This window comes from Osmia bicornis, chromosome 10 (assembly GCF_907164935.1).
Source record: "Osmia bicornis bicornis chromosome 10, iOsmBic2.1, whole genome shotgun sequence".
NCBI classification, from domain to species: Eukaryota; Metazoa; Arthropoda; class Insecta; order Hymenoptera; family Megachilidae; genus Osmia; species Osmia bicornis.
The window spans coordinates 3,358,311-3,382,808 of record NC_060225.1 but is presented as its reverse complement, the minus strand read 5'-3'; the positions used below and the strand labels follow the sequence as shown (position 1 = coordinate 3,382,808).

The 24,498-nt window shown below is 33.6% G+C and overlaps 1 protein-coding gene across 4 annotated transcripts in view; it reads left to right on the top strand.

Annotated features, from left to right (window-relative positions):
- Positions 1–24,498, top strand: part of LOC114874370 (alpha-catulin) — a 55,038-nt gene that overhangs the window by 18,234 nt on the left and 12,306 nt on the right. For all 4 annotated transcript variants that reach the window (XM_029183574.2, XM_029183572.2, XM_046287364.1 and 1 more), the window contains 3 exons: positions 12,197–12,386; positions 23,629–23,906; positions 24,149–24,391. In XM_029183574.2, coding sequence (XP_029039407.1) covers positions 12,197–12,386; positions 23,629–23,906; positions 24,149–24,391 — 711 coding nt within the window. The remainder of the gene's footprint in view (positions 1–12,196; positions 12,387–23,628; positions 23,907–24,148; positions 24,392–24,498) is intronic.

Here is a 24,498-nt window from a genome sequence, read left to right as displayed (position 1 = left end):
ATTAACCTGTACAATTAAAAAACGAATTAACAAAATCAGTGAAAAATAGTGCCATTAAATATTTGTTAAAGCTAGTATAAACATTTTCTTTAAAGCAACGGAAAGAACCACTGAAAAATTAATTTTGTTTGTAAATAATTGAATTTATTTTTAATATTTGATTAATTGGTTCACACGAATCAAAGGAAAATTTGTTTTTTTCATAATGTATTTTTACACTATCATGTCTAAATGGTTCCATTTCTGACGGTCATCAGACATAAAAATTTTATCCAAAAGTTATACATACAAGTATATAATCTGTCATTTTGCCGATAAACGTGCTTTGAATTGTAAAGGAAAGGAAAATCGAAGTAAATGAGAGCAGAGGAGAAAGAGTTCGAGAAATAAATCTAAAACGTCGGCCCCGTTTCTGTAAAAACGACGCCTGGAGGGTGCCTTTTGATTGGTGCGACGTTCTAAGAATTCGAAATTGAAATGTACAAGCGAAATCTTCGAGAAATTCTCGCTTTAAAACGAATTGCTACAACCCCCCTTGCTCGTTTCCCACTGATACCTGTCAAAATTGAATGTCAAGAGAGGAAATAATATTTCCTTACTTGGTTAATCTTTTTCTGTCTTAACATTGCATCAAGCTTTCTCAAATATTTTTCTTTCGTGTTGAAAAATGAATATTCTCATCTTAAATTTACCACTATGTTTCTATTAATATAATATTCAAAATTTGCATTTGAATTTTGCTAAATTTTCACGAAATAATAGTTCCAAATTGATCTACATATTTCTCTCTCAAGATTCACTGACCGGTTATCGAAATTGCTATTGAACCGCGAATAAATGAACTCTTTTTATTATTGAAAAAAACGAATACCTCTAGTAGAAAAACAAAGTTATTTTAATACTATCTGCTCGAACCATCGCATTTTATTTTTGAGTTCAACGTGATCGTAATAAACATCTGATTTTTTAATTAAAAAAAACCGATGTTTATAATTATTTATTTATTAAATAAGCTGTCACCTTTTATTTGACTCAATATTTCTAATTTTCATTATCAGCATTTTGTCTTTGGATTAACCCTCGAATAAAATATAAGATACCAAAACTAAATATTCAAATTTTCAAATAAAAATGTTCATACATTCATAAAGTAATATTTAAAGCAATTAGTGAAATTTAGAAAATGTAAATTATCACTGTCTCTACGAATCCTCGTTCGAGGATTAATGAAGACTTGAAATCTGAGAAACTGTCGTCAGAAATTCGTGTGAATTATTTCTTTCAATCTTTCTCACAATAACTAGTAGCATCAAAGAACGTATCATCTGTAGTAGTGAGGATTTGATTAAACGTTACTTGGAGAATCGTCTCGAGGCCATAGATTCGACGACCACCCTCTCGGTTCAACCCCTCGAATCCTCTCATTTTTAGGGTGAATTCCCAACGGAGGAAACCGCCCTTTCTCCGCCATTCTGTGTCTTTTCTCCTAAAGAAGAGGCCACCCGTGTAGCAAAGTCTTCTCAGATGAGGTGAATTTCGCGCCGGAATCCTCCATTAAATCCTGCTTATTAGTTTCTTCAGATATTGAAGAAGAAAAATGTGATATCGGAAGGTATCATCGAGGCTTAAGTTTTGCCGTTCGATTTCGTATCTCTTTTCATGGTTATCACTTCGTGTCACGAAGGTCTGCAGTAGCATTATAGAAACCTTTTCATAGGGGTTGAATACATAAATTGTATTTTTGAATCCAAATGAAAATTTTGCAAGGAAAAAAAACATATTTTGTCAGAGTAATCGTCATATCTGTAACCATCTTCCTGTAATTTCAAGCTAAAAAATTATTATTCATATTAAAGTGCCTCTTCAGATTTTTATACTTTCTTCGAATTTTTCTTTTAAAGTGGAATTCACGTAAGGGGATAATTAAAATTCCTCGAGTATGGTGAAACTGGAAATTGAAGCTTCACTCGCTGATTAAAAAATCTTGTGAAATGATAATTTCTTATTAAAATCTCATTCATTCAGAATTATTTTTACATAGTAATAAAGCAAAGGCAATATTTAGAATTGTGAATAGTAATAGAAATATGTTGCTTTTACCTGCTTAGAAATTTTGGCATGAAAGACAGTTTTTGTTATAATGTTTTGAAGAATTGAATATGAACGCATAGCAGTGTGTAGTAGTAAAATGAAACGAGTCTTTCACGACAGTTTATAACTGGAAATCACGCGAGATTGGTTAATACTCTTGTTAACACAATCTTTTTCCAACGATCTACGCGTGTTTTATGTTTGTCGGTAAACATTGCTTGCAGTACTTCACATAAATTTCAATATACAATATTTCAACTTCACAATATATCAGTTAAAAAATTATAAATTTAATTATCCTTAATTTACTGTTATTTGAATATTTTGATTTACTATTTATTATAGTTTCTGAGAAAGCGAAGAATTAATTAAAATCTTTGTTGTATGCTTAAACACTTTGCTAATGATTGGTTCCTTATTACACAATATCGTCAGTTGTTCATTATCCCATCGATAACAGTTAATTAATTAACAAGCCATGAAATTTCCTCCAGCATTGAACGTTTCATAATCACTGGCTCTGAAATAAATGGTTATATAAGAATTACGTCTTTAGCGTGAAAATTATTTCATTGGAAATTCGAGTTCGTGAACGATTGATTAATCCTAAAGCATAATCCTTCAAACTGCAAAGGGTTCATTAGAACAGTTTCTAATTACACATTCTCATTCACCGTATATTAAAAAGATCAATATTTCCCAAAAATACTCTAATGTAATTAGCAATTTTTGTGGATTCATTGTTTTAATTATAAAGAGTAGAAGAGAAAATGTATTTAATGATGGGTCGATAAATTGCCAGAATATTAACACGTTGATTAGCCGCAGTATATTAGTAATTAGCTGTTCATTCACATGGGTATTCAATTATTTTAGATTATAAAATAATCACTGTAGAAAGTTATATTGAAAAACTAATTAGTGAAAAATATAAAATTATAAGATCCATGAATTCTATAAAATATTTTGTTAAATTTCTGGCTCTTGCAATTTTAAATTCCCTTTCATACCTAACAAAAATGACGAATTAAATAATATTTGAGAGGTTTTATAATCTGTACTGTAAAATTACTAATTTTTCAATTTTTAGTTAACACTTCATAAAGCAAATAAAAATAAGGTAAATAATAAGAAAAGAAAGCAAAACGACCGAATTATCTATTCTGTTTATTACTATATTTATTCCGCGATATCGCGTGCTCGGCATCGAACGCGTTAATGATCATATCGCGAAAGTGAGTACGATTTCATCGAATCGTCGGTGTGGCATCGATTGCCAGTCAGTACAGGTCATTATAGTGGCGACGAACCGTCTTCCATGGCATATCTACGGAATCACTTGGAATCCAATCATGGATAAACGGATTACGTTAACCCTGCACGATGTATCTTTGTTTACATAGCAGTATCGTGAATCGGAGCATGATGCAAAATCGTCATCCTAGTGACAGGGTAGTTTTCCCTTGGTTAGAATATTGATGAAACACTGCACGCGGAATAAGGACGGCTAGAGTTTAAAGAGGATTTTAATTAAATGCTAATCTTGTTTCCCTGAATTTCAGAGGGTATTATCTCGAGAACGAATTAAACGTGATTATATTAATTGATTGAAGTGGTAAGCGTGACTCTGATTTTATTACATTATGTAATTTTTTTAAAGAAGAAAGGTTGAGATTAACCCTCTTTTTATGAATTTTTTTTAACAGCTTTTTCGCAGGGCTAATTGTTTTTCACTGTTGCATTGATGAGGTAAATAGAATTAATTATACATACTTTGCACTTAATTATCGTTCTTTCAATGTACTATGGAGAGTTAGAATACATTTCAGTAAATTTTACTCTATTGCATTATATTTTTATTTATTTGTTATTTATGAAATCTTAATTAGAAGTCATCAACCTTATTATGCACATTCTCAGAAATACTAAATACATTGTTACCAATACTTCTAATACTTCAACTCTGATACTTTTCAAATGACATCGAAGGAGATATAGAGGAAAAGATACCTCTCATTCGATGTTCATCTTTTTGGAAACTCAACTTGACGATAGAGTAGTTAGTTCGTAGACTAGTTACATAGAAGTGGACCAAAGTTTGTCATCTGCTCCTTTTGTTTCTCGGTTTCGTATGCTCACTCGAACGACGACGCGGTTTTCCGAACAAGTGACATGACCGAGATAGACATCGAGGTTCCGAACACGGGAGGAGCAAATTACCTGGCTAATTCATTTCTATCGGTTCCCTAACTTTCGTTTCATGGCAATGAAGGCATACATGCAACGACGTGTCCCGGCTAATTCTTGTCCAATCCAACGTTTATCCGAATGAAACCGACTGAACACGTGTTCCTATTCAAGCAATTTAACGGATTGCACAGGGTGTCCCGTCACGATTCGGTTTATTTTCTCGATGGCAAGGAAATTGGATCAAATCAGCTTTTGCTCGTTTTCCTTCTCTCCTTCCAGACAATTTCGATACCATTTAGATTGCGCGAACGTTTGCCATGGTTCAACACCAACAGATCGCCAAGATTCCTAAGGAATTTTGGGTGACCTGGTGGTTTATTGATATTGATTGGTAGTTAAGTCATGAATTCCTAATTGGGACGTTAATTATTTATAAAAATTCCTTCATTTAGAAAATTTATTATTACTGTAATAATATCTCCTCTAGGGCAGTATACACAGTATTATTAATATTATCCCACGGACGGCGGACCATGGAGAAAGCCCCTCGGATAAAATCCTTCTCATTAATAGTGTGATCGTCTACAATTTGTGGAAAATATGTTTCATCGCTATTAAGGACGGGCGTTTTCCGCCTGAGATTTTTTCTAATCCACTTAATTAGATTTTTTTTTTATCCCACCACTTGAGTCTAATTTCCTATCTGATGGAACTGGGTCGAAATGTATATTCACTGATTATGAAAATGTGGAAAATCTTTTTCTCGTTTCTTCCTTCAATTTGAGACAAGAGCATCTAAATAAAACAGAAGTAATTATATTTTAAATTGCTTATTTAAATCTTAATTACGTTTCTGTAAATGCAATTGTAATTTCGTTTCCACAATTTTCGCAGACTCGCGGAATTGGGTTAAACGTTTCTATGATTAGGATTACACGGAGAAAAAAAGCATTGTTACTTTGTCTTCTTCGAGTTCTTTTTCAACTGAAACTGGGCTACTATTACGTTGTTCATTTTTACTGTTTCTATCCGTCGTAAAATGTCCAAAGTATTTGTGATTTCAAGCAAGGTAGAAAGTTGACGAACTTCTTCAACGGAGATAGAAAGCAAGCATAAGTCTTTGAAGTTTTGAATGGAAAATTACTAGAAGATACGAAGCCTTCTGCTTAACGATTACACCCTTCGGCACTGATGAACTTTATTGAAGAAATATATATATTTTATTCAAAGACGCCAAAATTGCAGGTAGCAAAGGTAGTAATAATCAAAAACGTTAATAAATTATTCTTTAGATAGGGGTTCACTGAGATAACCGCAATTAAAATTTAATTTTAGACCCCTTTTTCATGTTCATTTTCCAAATTAAAAATTTCATATTTCTTTAAATATCATTTTTACGGTACAAGATTACTACCTAATTCTACTTAAAGCGTACGTGTCGTAAGTCTGAATCACGTTGCTTGATAAAGTAATGAGATAACTAGCTTCAAGAGTATCTTCATTATAATAAAAATTCTCTTGAAAGCAGCTTTGCCTCTCAAGAAGGAGAAATATACTGACATGTACAAGTCTTAATAAGCCCCTCGTTCGTGTCTCATTATTTTGCGAAGAGGCACAGCTACCGGTGGATAAATAATGCCCGAGCAACAAAAGAAGAAGATCGTGAAAGTATGCAGTAGGAATAGGTGGACAGTCGGTGAGGATGAAACGGCGAAACGGGGAAGCTCTGTGACGGATAGGATGAACGGTGTAAAAGCACAGCTCATGCATCTTTTATAAGGGTAAAGAGCCAGGGGTACGTCCCCTGCGACGTAGCTAGTAATCGCATGATACGTCGAAGTAGAAGAGAAGAGGCTACGGGGTAAAAATCAAGAGGAAATGACGAAGGGTAGATCGTGTACACGCCGATAGTCAATCATTCGATTTAAGAGGCCACTGTTCCATAATTAACTTCGTATCTGGTCATTTTGTTTCTTCGCAAAAAATTTGATAACAAAATAAAAAGAGAATTTCAAACGAGTATCCTAAATTTTTAATTGAAGTGCTGTGAAAGTTCTTAAATCCTTTTTCTTTTATTAACCAATCTGGAATTTTAATGAAAATAATGCTAAATTTTTAATGAAAATATGAAATATCATAGCAGATTATTTATGTTTTAATTGGAATGCAAAATCTTGAAAATTTTAATTATTTATCATAGAAAGTAGAAAAGTGAGAAAATAATGTTTGACATCAATTTTGCATTTTATTATAAATTTTACGCTACTTTTGAAAATTCAGCATTTCGTTTATGGGGAAGGAAATATATTTAAAAGTTTAATGGACATCGGGATTGTTTACATGCATACGACATCTTGCTTTGAGAGGTCCCTACGCCTCTAATTAACACCGAATTGAATATTCACGACCTTTTTCAACTAACCGTCACGACAAGCTCTGTCCTTCCACGATAAATTGAAGCGGTTTCACACAAACGCTGCAGGTGGTAGAGTTTTAACTTTCGTTTCCTCCTCGTCTTCTTGCAACTCCTCTCGTTAATCACACCACCATTTATTTTGCTTGCAAATTTCCTTGCCATCATACCATTAATTGCACGATAAGTATCTGCAATCGATTGACCAATAAAGACAGAATAAATGAACAAATTCTGTCTTGAATTTTGCCAGTAATGTACACCTAATTAATTACTCGATAATCCTTGCCAATTTATTTATCACTTAAAATTTTTCTTTCAAAATTTGTATACTGATGAACCATTGGAGACCAGGTGTTAATTACAAATATTGACAATTTTCTAGCACAAGAATTAAATTTTAATATTTTTCTTGAAAGCGAAGAATGCTTCATCAAAAGAATTATAATTTACAATTTTGTAACATTGAAATTTTGAAAGTCATAGGGTCACTTCCGACCCAGTCAAAACTTACCAAAAGTTCTTCAAGCTTCTTCAGTTCATGCTTATAAATTAAATCACCGTTGGCACCAACACTAATTATCTGTTATCGTGCCACGTTTATCGCTTATTATGCAAAATTACTGGATTTGCATAAACGTCTGCGCTGCACGCTGCACGTATTAATTAACGCGTTTGCTAATTGCACCGTATTACAGGCAGCTGAGGTTTCTTAAAAAAAAAAAAAAAACAAAGAGAGAGGGAAAAAATGTAGAATTGTTAAGTAGAAAGGCGAAAATTCATGAGTAGGGCGCGAGAATAACGTGTGTCGGAGGCCGAAAAAAAAGTGAGGAGGAAAATTAATTGGCACAGAAGGGTACTAGAGATCTATTCGTAAAAGGAATTCCCAGGATCCTGAGAAACCTTGGTTAATTCGTGAACTTGCCTCGTTAGATAGAGAAGCGAACCTGAGGAGAGGTGATTAAAGCTCAACTTGATGTCACGCTTCGCATAATTTCTGCTTTTTCGAGTGTTCGCCTCTAATTTCGACCACCGCTGGGATGTTACCCCTGTTGTTCGGCTTAAATTCGGATTAATACAGCGAACTGGTTATTAATGGCATCAGCATAGTTCCTGATAAATGTACCGTGATAATTTTACGGTTTCGCGTGTCGAGACAGTTTATACTGCAAAACATACAGAGACGAATTGGGGAGAGAATTAACCCTCGTGCACCGTTTGGATTAAGAAGGTTCGAAATGAAAATTTAATATTTAATTATGTAAATTGTTCGCGTGGAATATTTTGTGATGTCATGTTTGGTAATCTTTTGCGAATAGCAATGAATATTTCTTAAGATTTCACCTTCCATTATTTATTTAAAATCTTCTAATATTTGTTGAAGTAAAATACACAATATTCATTTATTTTTTATTTTTTATTTAAACGAAACTCTTTTGTTTAAAAATTATACATTTAACTTTAGGTTAATATCCTTGTATATTTTTTACAAATTTAGGTCTCGATCGACCCATACCCCGCGCTGTTCAAGGATTAATCGTTTAGAATTAATTTCTTGACAACCGTAGGAAATTTGTCGCCAACTAAACGAACCACACGTGGTTTGTAACCCACTGTCCTATAATAACTTTCCACCCGCAAGAACGATGAACTTATTCAAGGAATTTGTTCTGTATACCCTCGCATGATGTGTGGCCTCCTTATATTGAACTAATGAATTTATGAGCACCTTACCAAGAACACGGGAGTTATGGTGCAAAGTTTTCATCATGGTGTCAGAAGGCATGAAAGATTGAAACTTATTCGTGGCGCGATATTCCTCTAACAGAAATTTATCGAAAATATTTTCCAATATCCGCTCATATAGAAATTTGACAAATTAAATTCCACAATATTTCTGTGTTGAATTTGTATCAGTTTAACCGTTCAGATATTAAAATGATAGAGATTGATATTAAATTGTTGGTGATTTTACCGTATACTTTTTATTTCATTTTATAGTATCCAATATCACTCATTATGTACTCTATATAAATTTAAATATACTCATCGAGCTTGAAATACAATATTTTATAGATAATAATCTTTATTACAAGGGAAAAATTAAAAATTTCATTTTATCCTTATTTTAGTCCAAAAATTGATTAAATCTCGTATTACCAAAGGGGATGCTTAATTCTCACCATACTACTGTCTCGAGAATTTCCACTAAAATAATACTTAAAAATTTCTAACTTTCAAAATTTATAAATAATAAATTTACACCACCTCCTCCCATTATTTAAAATATAAAGTCACAATAAAATATTCCTCCCCTGGTAATTTAAGTAAAGAAAAAATCTTGGTACTGTCAGAGTCAGCACTTTGCAATTCAAATCAGCAAAAATTATACAATTCCACCAGTACACTTGAAATTTCACTTTAAACCAATCTTCTTTGTTCGAAAGAGAAACAAGAATTCTCTGTTTCTTGGGTGAATGCAAAATAGTTCGATCGAATTCTCCTTTTCACGAACAATTTCCCTCGAGCATCAACACCATGATTGTTAACGAGTCCTTTAGAACTTCCTTGGGAAAACGTTTCACCGAAACGCATCCTTGTGATTCCATCAGAGCAGCATGAATCGTGCGAGGAGAGGCGACGATAGAGATAAACAGCATTCAAAATTCATCGTGCAAATATCCTGGTGGTGTTCTCGTGCAGCAATCGCGGGGAAACATCTGTCCTGGAGGGTGGTTTACGCCGAAAATAAACGAAAAAGCTTCCCTCACCCCTGTAGAATTCTTGCTTGTCATTGTTTGGGCAGTCTCTCATTTTTTTTCTCCCGCGGTGATATTAAAATTTTCTACGTGCTCGACGAATGAGATGGAATAAGTCCTTCTCGGGGTGAAGCGAAAAATGCATTGGCCACATTGCACACAACCATACGTACAGAAACATGTAAAGGATAAAAGTCATAGTGAAACGAATCATTTAATTTTCATTTTAAGAAACAAGAAGTTTTATTAAATCAATTTAAATACATTTGTACAATCACATTTTAATTGAGCATTTATTGTAGTCTTTTTCAGTAAATTTCAAGCTTGAAATTTATATAAAATATGTTATTTTATAGTACATTTGTTATGACATCGAATTGTATCAAACTTCTGATGTTTTCAAATCGATCATTGTTTGCTTTAATTGGTAACCAATCAATTTGTGTTGAGAATATTAATAAAACAATTACGTGGCCATTTTCAGCAATATTTAAGCTTTAAATTGATGTATCATAAGTGCACTTGAATTAATCTTTTGCGTCATGAAATCGTGTTAGAGTTTATTTTTCTATATGTCTGACTAATTATGTTCTCGTACTACTTAAACTGCTTACTACTTACTAACAGAATTTCATGACATAAAAGTATGTCAGAATGGCACATATGATATATCGATTTAAAGCTTAAGATTCCAAGAAACTGACTGTACAAACATTTCATGAATATTCGTAATACAAAATGGCTGATGCAGCGTACCATTTCTTCTTTTCATAAATAGACATGTACAGATGGTATCAGTCCGTACAAATCAATATTTAAAAAAACATTGATTTACTCTATGGCTTACATTCTATACATAGAACTGTGTAACATCGTTGCATTTGCCTCGACAAGCGACATTTGACAATGGGTGGCACCGTAGACCCATGAACAAGTGAACCGTATGTAGGTGTAAAGATCGCTTGTGTAATGGTGCATCAACGTTTCTATGAACGCGTGTATATGTGTGTGTGTGTTCATTCGATTGTACGCATTCACTTCGCGAAACAATACCTTCGGATCCGTCCCTTTCTCGATATTTCCAACCCTCTCCCCGCCTTTCTCCCTGTCAATTTCTCTTCCGTTTCTTCCGTCGCTGCCAACTCTTCCCTTCACCCCGTTTACAAATGACACGGTCTTTGCCTGAATCGTTCGTTTTCTTTCCCTTTTTTTTATCGCTATTTTATCCCTGCATTTGCCTGTTATCCTTTTATTTGCGATCGCTGCCTCTGGCCTATTTTTCATCCTTCTTTGTGCGAGTTTCTTCAGGACTTTCTTCTTCTTTGTTGTTCAAAGCTGCGAACGCCTTAACCCTGTTCTTATCCTTGCTTTTGTACGATGGAAGGTGGAATCGTTTAACACGTTGACTATCGTAGTGGAAATAATGATACTGTGTGTTAAATAAATTTTACTGGGTAAATTGTAAGCTCCAATCATAGACAGCGAATAAACCGACATTCCTTATCAATAAAAATAATGCAAAAATTTTAATCTTAATGAGATAATAATAATGTTAATTTATTTTGTAGTATATTACTTCGCTGATGGAATATTTTTCTCTCTTGATTTCTTAATTATCCAGAAATAAATTCATGCATAAAGGACTCTTCTCTTGTATTCTCGTTGAAACATGAAGCATTAATTTTTTCATTTCATTTATTAATTCCACTTGAAATTTGAAATTACCAGTGTAATTTCAGTGATGCTCGCAGTATTTTTTCATTCTCTTCATTTCGTAATTATTTAAAATTAAAATCGCCGCGTCGACGGCTCTTTACCGTACAGTAATTTGTGTTCTATCCAAATCATAAAACATTAATTTCTTAATTTATCACTTTCCCTCGAAAATTCTAACGATCAGTGTAATGTCAGTGGAATCTACGATATTTTTCTCTTATTTTTCTAATTATTCGAAATGATATTCGTAGCAACGGGCCCCACGGCAATCAACTCGTTAAAAAAACGAGTGACGGCTAAATGCATTGTCTAATTGTGTTGAAAATGAGGTGCATAGGATAGGCGCGACCTGGGTGAACCCTCGAGCTACAGGCCAAGCTAACGGGGTTACTCTGGCGCAGCTTTCTTGAATACCCGTTCTTCGTTTACGAGAAAGGGGGAGTTCGCTGTCTGGTCGTTAGACAGCAGACAAAACAATTCGAGCATGGCTGCTTTCCATTACATACGATGGAAGGCTTCACGCGTATCAGGCACGCTTGTTTTTCATGGTAACGCACCACGAAATGCAACGTTAATTAGAACTGACTTGAGCTCGGTTAATAATGAGCTCTACCCTCTCTGTGCCGAGCGCTTTGCCTTGTTTTGTATGCAATTATTTTAGAATTGATGTTGCTCCGGGATTGGTAGTTCGCCAATTAGGGTAGAAATATGTTTTGTTTCTTCCACTCTGTAATTGAGAAGGGGTATTGCCAATTGTGAACAGTTAATTATTATCAACTTCTTCTTCTGTTCCTTTAAAAATTTTTCTTCAGATGTTTTTTTTAAATAATAAATCTGTGGCTTGCTGCAAAAAGTAGATTTTATATTGGTTGTCTCATAATTAATTACAATCATAAAAAAGGTGATTCTGCATGAAAAAATAAAAAACTGCCAATCAGTTACCGGGGTCTCTATACAAACATACCTATTTTCTTGAGGAATTTACGCGTCCAAACAATTCTGTAATCTGTTTTTGTTTATGTTTCAGATCTCGACGTTAGTGTCGCACAGGGAACGTCCGCTATGTTCGGACAGAAGTCTCCGTGCGGTCGCCAGAGTCGGGCAAGCAGTGAACCTGGCGGTCGAAAGATTCGTCACTGTTGGCGAAACAATTGCAGATGACAATCCGGAAATTAAGCAGGACATGTACGAGGCGTGTAAAGAGGCAAGGGTTGCTGGTGAGTAGAATCCAACCCTTATAAATCATCTTCACTTAAGCATTCCTCTTCAAACCATCAATCTTTCGTTGTCATTCAATCTTCCTTTTCTCTTTGCTAATGAAAACTTGTAATCTTTTGTTAAGGCAACAAATTAATTTTCCAAAGAGCATAAAATCAAAATTGTAGAAGCTTTTGACACTAACTTGTCCCTAGTAAGCTGTTATCTTGATCCTTCCATGGAAGAAAATATTAGTCTGGAAATCAAGAAATTGTGAAAGAAAATGATCCCTGTGGAATATGTTTATAATTGTGCGTTTGAAAGTGAACCGTTCAGGATTCATCGCGAAAACTTGTTAGGCAGGGTAGGGTGTCTCTAAAAGGCCGTCGCGAAGATTCTAAAGCCGCTCGAAGATATAAAGACGTTTGTCACGAGTTGTCGCTTCTAAAAGCTGAAAGGGTATCTCTCAGCAGCCATTCATGCTAGCATTGATGGTAAGAGAGAGATGTAGTCATTGTACTTCGAACAAGTTTAACTATAGTTTGACTTCGCCATATTTTGCTCTCTTGATAGCTAGGACTTTTAGTATCGGTAATTATCTAATCAAGAAATTTTTATTAACACCTTCCAGTATTCAAATTCAATCATGGACTATTCTTTTCTTTATAAAATAATATTACTAAAGATTATATGAGAGAGCTTGATTTGTATTTGTTTTAAAGCACATTAAAAAAAATCACAATTTGAATTATTATTATTATTATTATTATTATAAATAGAATTTTTTTATTTATATAAGGCCTAATTTGTCCCTAATTACATTATCTAATATTCTATAAATAATCGAAAGTGTAGTTTAGATATTACCAAAATATAATTTCATTTTTGTTAAAATAAATTTTTTAAATGTATACTATTTCATAGTAGATTTATGAAGTTGTAAAATTAACAGTCCATTTTATTTTAAATGAGAGGAATTGATATCAATTTACAAAATAAATGTAGCTTTTATTGAAATGGAAATCGTCCAATTTGCCAAGTCGATTAACGCAAACGAGAAACAACGAAACCGCAGGATAATTAAAATCAAAGGATACCAAACGACCTTACGATATTTGTCCAATTTATACGATGCAGATATTTGAGCGGAAACCGCAAACAAGTATTCACATATCATATCCATTAATATGTTCCAACCTATTAAAACTTTGTGAATAGTATTTAGTAACATCGTTAAATTATTGCGTTAGTAATTCCTATATATTTATGATCGTTAAAACTTTCATGCGAATGAATTTATTCAAACGATTTAGAGGCAGCTCAATTAGTAGCTTGTAAAATTGATATATTTCAGTCGATCTCTGCTCTATGAATTTATGAAATTCATTTAAGCATTTTATTAATTATAATATACAAAAAGATTAGACTAGAAATTTATTAATTGTTGGTAATAAAAAATAAAAAATTAATTGCAATCCACTAATCGTCCACTGTGACAATTTCTTTTTTAATAAAAGGCTTAATACTAGTAAATAGATAAAAAATATTTATATAATTTTTTCTTTGCATTTGCATTTTCTTCGCGCAACCATAGTTGTGTCGTTTTTACGATTTTGCGATTCAGGTAGATCGCTCTCGAATATAAAACATATCATAGGAACGTAGGAAGAAATGCCTGCGGCTAAAAGCTCTCTGAACATCGTTGTTGAGAGGATGTAAATGCAAACTCTTGTATGTAAGTTCGCGAAAAGTGTCGATAAGAATATGAGAATCGTGAAAAAAAAGCGTATGTTCAATACGGAGAAATTCTTGGTAAAAGCACTTTGGAACTTATCTATCCGGCAGTTTGGCAAAAGTTTTCAAAACCGGAGTAATTCGTTTCCAATATTTTGGATGACTGCGTTTGACATTCGATGCAGATAATTTTGAAATAAATTTCAAAATCGGAAATCGTGTTTTCGCATGATCGTGGCGCCAGGATTGCCAAAAAATAGCACGAATGTGAAAACAGGGTATGCGTTGACCCACATTCTTTGGTCCTTGAAAGATTTTTCGCCGTCTTGAGCGCGGAGCTTCGGGTGACGTTTTCGTCTCGTTGGAAAACAACCAGTGTTCAAAAGTGTTTCTTTTTCGGTTAATCCGTCTCTCTTCGAGCTATCTCAAGTTCCTGGTAAAATAATGGCTCCGAACAAGCCGGAATATGTTGTACAAAATAACAAGAAAATGTAGACTGTTCCAGTACTTTATTTATTTGAATTAGAATTTGTGAATGTGAAGAAAAACCTGCCTTAACCATTTTCTTATTTATTGTCGGCTTAAAATAACTAACTTGGAACTTACTGTCTATTTTTAAATTGTTTGAAATTCTAATTTCTAATTTCTTTTTTGGTTTGTAATTTCTAATTTCCATTTCTAATTCTAATTCTAATTCTAATTCTAATTTTCTTTATTTCTAATTTCATTTAAATTTTAAAATCATTTGAGGTTCTTAAATAGAAAATTAACTTGCATGCGGAAATAAAAATGTAAAAAGAATCAAAGGATCATCAATAAAGAAGCAACAACGTTACTTCTCCAAGTAATAAATCCTCCCAGAAAAACTCCCAGCTAACCAAACAGATCGAATTTTGGAAAAAGACCAGACCATAAAGATGTCAGAGACTGAGGTTTAATTCGAAAACGTGTATCATCGAATTGAAGTGTTGGAAAGTGTTGATCGGGTCAATCGATTGAAGTGCATGCATTTAATAAAGCCAGCAATGGCAATTAGGTCACTATTAATTGCTAATTGGGAGTCTAATGCGAGTACAGGCGAATCTGGACGCGATTCCACCGGAAATTGCAACGATCTCGTCCACAAGAATGATTGCGTTCGCGGTGGACGGTAATTTACGATATACAGATTAGAAAAGCCGCGATAAATTTTACTGGCCACGCTAACCATCTTCTATGCACCAACACAAAAGTGTATTTACGAGCTACATCACCGATGACCTCGTGGAATAAGTTTTATATGGAAGTAACTGAATATTCTGTGATTCTATTTCCGGCGACAAAATGAAATAAAATTGAGATTTTTAAAATGATAAATACAATAATAGGAATATTTTATGCAAGTAGAGATATATTATTATAATTGAAAATTAAATGGCTTGAATGTTATTTCTAAAATTTGAACTTTTCATCAAGAATTTTCAAAAGCTACAATATGACAATTTTGCATAATTAAATTTTGTAAAAATCTGCTTATCCAAATTTGACGTACTTATTTCAAAAATATATAATCTTACTACAATTCCAAGAAGAAAGATCTTCCATGAAAGTTAAATGAAATATTCGATCCTTTTGTAAGCTTTAAAGAAGAGAGATTACATCGACGTTACTCCTTGCGCCATTAATCGTTGATTGCATTGGTCTCGGTGTAAAGTTCAAACGTGACAGGGGACAGTGAGCAGATATTATCAGGAAACGGGCAACACGAGAAAATGTAGTACGAGGTCAAAAGTCGAGAGGCAGACGATGATAGTTAAGAGGGGAAAGGCGAAGAGTCAAAGGGAGTGGCGAGGAGCGCAGAGGGAGTAAAAACGACAAAGGCGGAAAGTTTGAAGACGACAGAACCAAGACGAGAAGATTAAACAACCTGGACCCCCCGTGAAGAAATACCGACTTCCCTATGGCTTCTCTTTTCTGTCTTGTCGCGAATGAATGAACGTGTCTGTAGAGAAGTTAAAGGTGCGATATTACTTTTGATACGACAGTGTACACTAACCACGAGGACTTTCAATTTGGATATGAATTTCCACAAAAGGGACGTGTAGTCAAATGAACCTTCTTATAATTTTATTACATAAAAGTACTACAAAACAGTACTTATACCATATCAATTTAAAGCTTAAGAAATAATAAAAATAACTACGTAAATGGTTTATTGATATTGTTAATGCAAAATGTTTGATTCATCAAATGTTTACATTTTAGTACTGTCCACTAACGAACGTACAATTCTTATTCAATATTAAGGATGTTGACGAAAGCTTTATATGGTAATTTTTATTAAACTTTAAGCTTTAAATTGATGTATTACACTTGTTATTTTGAGCTACTTTTCTGTCATAAAAACGTATCAGATTTCTCTTATGTCTAAATCGAACATTGTTTACTATAATTAGCTGCCAGCCATTTTGTATTAAGAGTATTGATGAAACCTTTAGCCACCCATCTTCTTGAAGCTTCAAGCTTTAAGTTGATGTGCCATACATGCTGTTTTGCAGTACTTTTATGTCATGAAATTATGTCAGACTGTTTAACTTTCAGAGGCAACCTAGTTCAGTGGTACAAGTCAGCCATAAGTGCATATATAACTGTGGAAGTAGTATAACTCAATAATTATTCAGACTCCTACATATTTAACGAATTAAATTACTTTTTTTAGTACGTGTTAATATTCAGATATCTTATTTTAAGTCGTTTAAAATTGGATTACAACGTCTCTGTGCCCTCTGCTTATAGAAACGTTAAGACAGTTCAACTTCCGTTTGCAATTTTTGCCATAGAACACTACAATTTCAAATGTTTCGGGAACTTGGAGTACTTTGCGGACAAAGACGATCGAGAGAAATAGAAAGGCAGGGGCAAGCAACACGGTTTGAGAAAGTGGCGGAATGCCAAACGATATATCGTTGGGAGCAGCGTCGTGCATAAGTTTCCGAATAAAGCTATCTTATAATCCATTCTTGCCCTTCCTACTGAAACAAAGGAGTCTGGTGATCGCCTTTGGCTACCTATTCCTCCGTGAATTGCTTTTAACGTCTTCCTTCGAGATTGAACGCTGAAAGTTTTGATTTCTATGGCCCTTTGTTGCCTCCTGAATTGGTGCTTCAATTCGAACATATTGTTACAAGGAAAATCATATAATAAATCAAGATCTCTGTGGAAATTTATTTCTGAATAATAGAAATATTTTTCTCGTTCCAAATTTTTAATAAAATTAGAAACTCCTGCGAATAATATTTAGAAATTTTTATTTTTAAATAAGTATAATGGTGGGGAAAATTTTGAGGGATTTTAATTTCGAGAGTCAAAGGTGGAAAGTATTTTTATCGAATCAACGATCCACTGAAAAATGAACACAGATATCGGCTCTATATCGGGAAATAACGATCGTTAGAGGGAATCGAAAATGGTCGATAAACGTGGCACGTATTTGGAAGTTCCAATTTTGCTTTTCCCTCTGTTCGAAGAAAACAGCTACTCTGTCGTCGTCCACTAATAACTGCATCGATCAACAGCGAACGGTAACTTCTTCCAGAGTCTGTGTACCCTTACGATAGACGCCACTTTGCTATTTTTATCCCGACTACCTTTTAAGATCGGGTCAAGTCAACGTGCAAAACATTTATTAACCCTCGAGCATTTTTGAACGAAGAACCAGGATATATTTGGTAGATCCTTTTTTTTTACTCTTTTTTAAACTTTGATACTTGGAAAATATTCGAAAAGCATTTTACCTTTATTTTGAATATTTTCTCGTTCTTTGTTATTTGGATTTGAAAATTGAAACAATTTTATTTCCGTTTTGACTACAGTTTTATTTAATGGTCATTTTAATATCAGTGAAAGAAATTACTTTAGGACGTTCTATCGTCGATTGTGCGAATTTATTGGAACGGTCGGATGAGAAGTTTTCAGCCACTAGATAACGTTTGCAAAAAGTAGTTGAAACTCGGTAACGTCCATAAATTTCACCCTTCGACGGTGTAATTATAGTCGTGGAATAAATCATATTATCTCGAATGGTTTCATTCGCGCCAAGAATTATTGCCAAAATTTCCAGCTACGCGAATTATTTTGCGTCACAGTGTAAAATAGAAAGGAAAAAGATGAACTTTTCAGGCTTATCTCGGACATATCGGTTCATTCAACCGCAGATCTATTGAATGCACCAGGAATATATCTGGCCCGAGTCATATCGACATTCCCGATCGATTGAAATACGCTAACGTACCTTCCGGCTTTCTGATTAATCCTTTGGGAACGTGCTTCACGTGTTAGCTACATGAAATGCACTGTCAATCGAACCGATGGCAGACGCGTGGTACAGATATTAAATGATTCAACTTCCTGAGGATTCATCTTGCATACGAAACGAATCGAATGTGCACTGAGTGTCTGGGGAGAAAATCGACAGGCTTTTCCAGTACGTTTAACAGCTGAATTTGAAATAAAAAAACTTGTCTCAATACACTCGAGTTTCGTTATTGAATGATTTCAAAAAATATGTACAGTATCGAGCAAAGTAGACTTCCCAAGGGAAAATGGCGATATAGGAAAAGCGATTTTGAAAATTCTAATTTTGACAATATTAATATTATAAAAGAGATTCTCCTCGTTATCGTCGAAAGGGAAGGATGGGTGTCCGGGGAAGGAGAATCAGGAAGTCCTCACGGTAATTAATAAAATTATTTATTAAAATATGTAATACACTTTTACAGATATTTATCTGTTATTCAAATAGTTAATTTTAAATTCACACGTGTACCAAATAAACAGCAATAGACTTCTATAGATCAAATGATCCATTTTGCTTGATTTATCTATGTCCATTGTCACAACAAAGGATCAATCGATTGCAAACTACCAATCGGTGAACTGGGTTATACGCAGTGCACCTATATTGTGGTGGTACGATATCTGTAATCCAGTCCAGCCGAATTTACATGAGAAACTAGAGTATGATCCAATTTCGCCGTCTATACGATACTGCCATAACGACGATTTATTTAGAATATATTTCCAAGATGCAGTAAAATTTTATAGCTGTAATGAAACGTGATTGAGCGTTTACTACCGGATATCAACCCCGACACTGGGGATTCTGGATCCATTCGGACCCATTCTATATATCGATCCTTTCATGACTTTAACGGACCTGATTTGGCATAATCTTTGACACGATAAATGTTACACTGCAAATGATCATAAATACGTCATATTATAATTGCAATTTTCCTCAGTAATTTAAACGTTCTATTTGACACCTTATGAAATTAATATATTATATTAATACTACTTAGGATAATTTTAATTTTCCATTTGCTATCTTGTGAAATTAATATATATATATATATATAAATTTGAAAGCGTTCAGTGTCATTTATTATTTTAAAATATTGCACTTATGAATGCAACTGCAATATTATATTCTTCCATAATTTCCAAATCTATTTAAATTATAAATAAACTTATTACTATGTATCAGAGAAATCCAATGATTAACTGGAATCAGATCTTGTAGGTCGTATTAGAAATAGAAACATTTTATTTGACATTGAGAGTAATGCGTTTATCCGTGACAGTAAAAATCATATAGTAAATACCGAATCGGGACGATGCAATGCACTTCTCTGATTGTTAAATTGGGTCAAGGGGGATTGCATGGCGTACTTGATACTCAATCTGCATAAAGCATCGTAAGGTTTCGCTATCAAGGCAGCTGAACTGATTACGTTACGCTAACTCTTCCCTTACTGGTTACTATCAGAGCAAAAGGTTGTAAAATTGTTCGGTAGAAAGGTGCGTTTCAGAACCAACGAACCTTTTGAAATACCTATTTCATTCTCATACAGTGAGTTTCGTGTTGAGTTTTGATGTATGAATACTCAGAAGTATGAATAACGATGAAATGTAACAGTGTATACAATATGAAAATGTAAAATTCTTTCGTTTTTATTGATAACATTTTTCACTTGTTCAAATTTTAGGGAAAATTACTATAGGTATGTTGTATTAGTTTTAAAGGGAACAGTTATACAAAATATTTCAATAAATAAAATAAAAATTGTTAATAATACATTCTGTAAGTTTTATGAAAAAAGAAAATGACATTCAAATATTACTATTTGATATTTAGAAAATTTTTTATAATGAAATTAGTAATTTTCAATTGGTAAAAGGTTAAATTTAATTTTTAATTATTTTTAATTAGTTTTATATTATTTCATATATGAAGGTCTTTTGTATGAAAGAATTTTCAGAGGACTGGGTAATAATTGACCCAGCTCCCACTGTCCAAGGATATAAGGAGATATTTTAATAGAATAAGAATGCTTTCTCAAAGGTTTTTAGCAGCTTATCTCGTCCTTCTACCTCGTTTGCTTCTTATCAGTAATGTTCGCTTCAATGATCAAATACAAAAAGGATAAAATTTTGTTAAACAACCTTCCGCGTGATTAATTGTAATCCTGTAGATCGTAGATGAATCGTATCGTTTATTTAACAAAAATTGTTATCAAATTGTAAAAGAAATATTTATAACTCTTTATAATAATGATAATGCAAAAAGGGAAACAGAGGTAACAAAAATGTAAGTCAGCTTATAAGATACAAGATTGAGGGGGCGTTGACCTTAAAAGAATAAAATATAACGTTACGCCCCAGTGCTGAGTAAATTCTATTAGAAATTTTACGCGCCATAAAAGGTTGGTGTGTCGTGAAAGGGTTCCGGTTCTCCTCGACGGAAGCAGAACGTCTTTGAACTTTATCCTCGGACATTGGCTAGGCGTGAAAATTTACGAACGTATGAAGTTTTTCAACTTAAACGACCCGGAGAAACTTTATAACAAGCAGAGATTCTTCTAACAGATGGAAAACATCGATACGTAAATGGAGGAAAATTATTCGGGAATACAATTATAAAGTTTCGAAGAACGTTCAGGTACTTCGAAATGAATTATTGCAGAAATATTTCAAGAATTATCGGGCTGAAGAGAAATTTCCATAAAACAAATTTCGTGAATTAAATTGAATTCCAGTGGATGAACTTTGTCGTGTAAATTTGATTAAAGGTGTGAGATATATCGGCCGAGGAAATGGGAAACGTGTGAAACGTAAGAGAGATTCACGTACGAGGAATACGAGTGTTTGGAGATAAAAAAAGAAAGAAAAGTTATAAAGTGGATCTGAGGATTCGTGGTCTGCATGAATTGGGGTTATACCAGAGATCAGAATCAAACGATTTATGGCGTTCTCGTGTCACCTGGTTGTAACTTTAAACTTTATTTATCGCTAAAGTTGCCCATACGTGTAACGAACCTGAATACATTTCTAATTCGTGGTAACTAAAACAGCGTGGTTTTTATTAAGACAAATTGATGTAGAAGAAATTGCATTTAGATTAAAGATACATGTGTTTACTTATGTTATGAAAATAGGAGCCATTTATTAAATTTAATCGTAGATTATTCTCATTCCCATTTTGTAAATTTTCTACTATTGTTTTAAATTCTAATTTTTAGTTTAGAACACTATTATATAGGAAAAGGTAAAACAATTGATGATCACCTATGACGAGCTTTGAGCATCGGTTTTCCATCAGATCAGAAATTAACTTTGTACCAATGTGAAATATGTCGATGGATAAAATTGACGCAGAGATCGGGACCAACACGAAGGTAATTACCGTAATTGAAGAAGAGGGAAGTTTTCTTGGAAGCAATTGCGATCGAGAAACTGTTTACGAGAGAAATTGATAGAGAAACAACAGGAGACATTATAGTAAACTATAATCAACTGGGAACAGTTTATGGAGGCAAAGTCGATGCACCGCTATGGTGAAACACCTGTTTCCACTTTAGATATTCTCTATATATTATGGAATGCCAAAACATGGGTGTTAAATTGCTTTCTATGACACAGGGTTCAAACATAATATGACGTGTCATCAGATATTCGCCTGAGGTATTCAACGAAAATTTTGCCTCATATAACATTTAGATGAAATATTTAATTATTATAGTATTAAAATTGGTTGAAATGTAATCGAGTAATTAAAAAAAATGTAGGAAAATTAAAATCATGCAAAGTAGTAATTGGAAATTTAAATTGAAAAATGAATCAAAGAATAATTTAAACAATGATCATTTCCATTGTAACAGAAAGTGTATTAATTATTGGCTTCAGTATTTAATTAAATGTACCATACTCAAGGAACGTCAGAATTAATTTTGCGAAGTATCAAATTAACTTTGACATCGAAGTTTCCGGTTATATATTAATTTCGTTTAATGTATTATATTGAAATATCTAGATTTTGTTAATGATTAATAAAATTACATCTCATGTGTCAGAGAAAATTGACATTAATGAGAATTTAATAATCATACTGTTTCATGATAAAAGCACTTCAATGTCATATGTATCAGTTTTGAAAAAGATATTATTAAACATTACAAAATTAAATATCTTTACTAAAATATTTTTATTGATTGCAAAATTTCGTACATAATTAAAAAATTTGAAATTAATTTTAATTTTTATAGATTTTTTAGATTCTCAGTGATACATGTTTTTTACTATACATATGAGTTAGGGTCAATTAAATAAAATTTACCATAAGTTCATTAATTTTAAAGACATAAATAAGAAATACACTTATGTGTTTTGTACAAAAATTTCTTTAACATCCTGAAACTGTTCTATCATTTTACAATACAGTTATGAATTTGACGATAATAATGACACCGACGGTATTAAGAACTAAAATAAATTTTTCCTTTAACAAGGCGTTGGCTGTCGCGCGAAAAGGATGAGAAAATCGAATGCAATTGATATTCTTCATCGCACGTTCGTCGCGTTTCATAAGATGATAAATATTCATTGCGTGGGATGAAAGGAAATTCGATTGTCGCGCAGAATGATATTGGAGGCGGGTTTCAGAACGATGACAGCCAAAGGATGGAAACCGTGTGTGCGTGTGCGAGAGATTGATTTGCATAAAGCGTATTCTGCATTTAATACCAAGGATATGCAGGTGTACAATCCGATTACCAAGTGTCATTAATAATACCATTGTATTATATATAAACAAAAATTTTTTCTTGCAGTCTTACAAAGAGGATGTCAAATAAGAAAGGAATTCGAGATAAACAATTTCTAATGTTTCCTAATTTTTTCTAAAACCCTTACATGATCTTATAAATAGTGTTAAACTCAAGCTCTAATAAATTCTACATTTAATTCCTCTCCTATTTAAAAAAAAACCCTCAAATTAATCTTCAACGATGAAAGATATATGTATATATATATTAACTCCATCGAAGTATATGTCTTGTCGTGCGAATAAAATTCTCGTTAAAGAAGAATCCTCGTAACGCCAGGAATTTATTGATTGCTCTGTAATCGTTCATAAGATTAATGAATATGAATCTCCATCGAAATAGAAGCAATTAGAGTGACGTTACTAATGGAGAAATTATTCCGTTTCAGGTTCAGCAATCGAGAAATTATGCGAGTGCGCGATGGAGGACAGTTTGGCCGATCGTGGCTCTGTCGTCAGGGCTGCGAGATGTCTTCTTGGGTCTGTGACGAGAGTCCTCCTTCTGGCTGACATCGCCGTGGTCAAACAGCTTCTTCTCGCGAAAGACAAAGTGGCTCGTAGCCTGGGTCGCCTCGAGAGCGTTTCGAATTTCACCGAATTCGTGAAGGCATTCAGTCAGTTCGGGGCTGAGATGGTGGAACTGGCTCATTTGACTGGTGATCGACAGGTAATTATACTTGGATGCTTTTATCAAACATCGTCGTTTATAAATTTCTTATAGCCATTTTGATTAACATCAAATGTCCGATAACACGATATCGCGTGCTCGGTAGCTAATATTTTAATCTCGTGGTAAACAGTAATTTGGCAGTGAACGTATTAATTGCGAAGAAGAGAGTGTTTACAAATAGTAACCAGCAACACGTGAAACGTGCAGGAACGAATGAATGGAACGTTTCGAAATTTTAGAATGACTTGAAAGACGAGAGACGGAGGGCACAGATGGCCGCAGCTCGCCAAGTTTTAGAGAGAAGCACTATGATGCTGCTCACGTCCAGCAAAACCTGCTTGAGGCATCCGGAATGTCCATCTGCCAGGGAGAACAGAGACACCGTTTTCTGCCAGATGAGAAGAGCCATGGATTTGATACACTACGTGGTTAAAGATGGGGTGCTGGACTGCAGCGAGTCACAATCCTATTCCAATTCGCAGGTTAGAGAATTTATATCATTCTTTCAATTAGTATTTAATATTTTTAAACAAAGAAAAGAGTATAAAATATCTATAGGATTTATTAAAAAAGGTGTAAGGTAGATTTC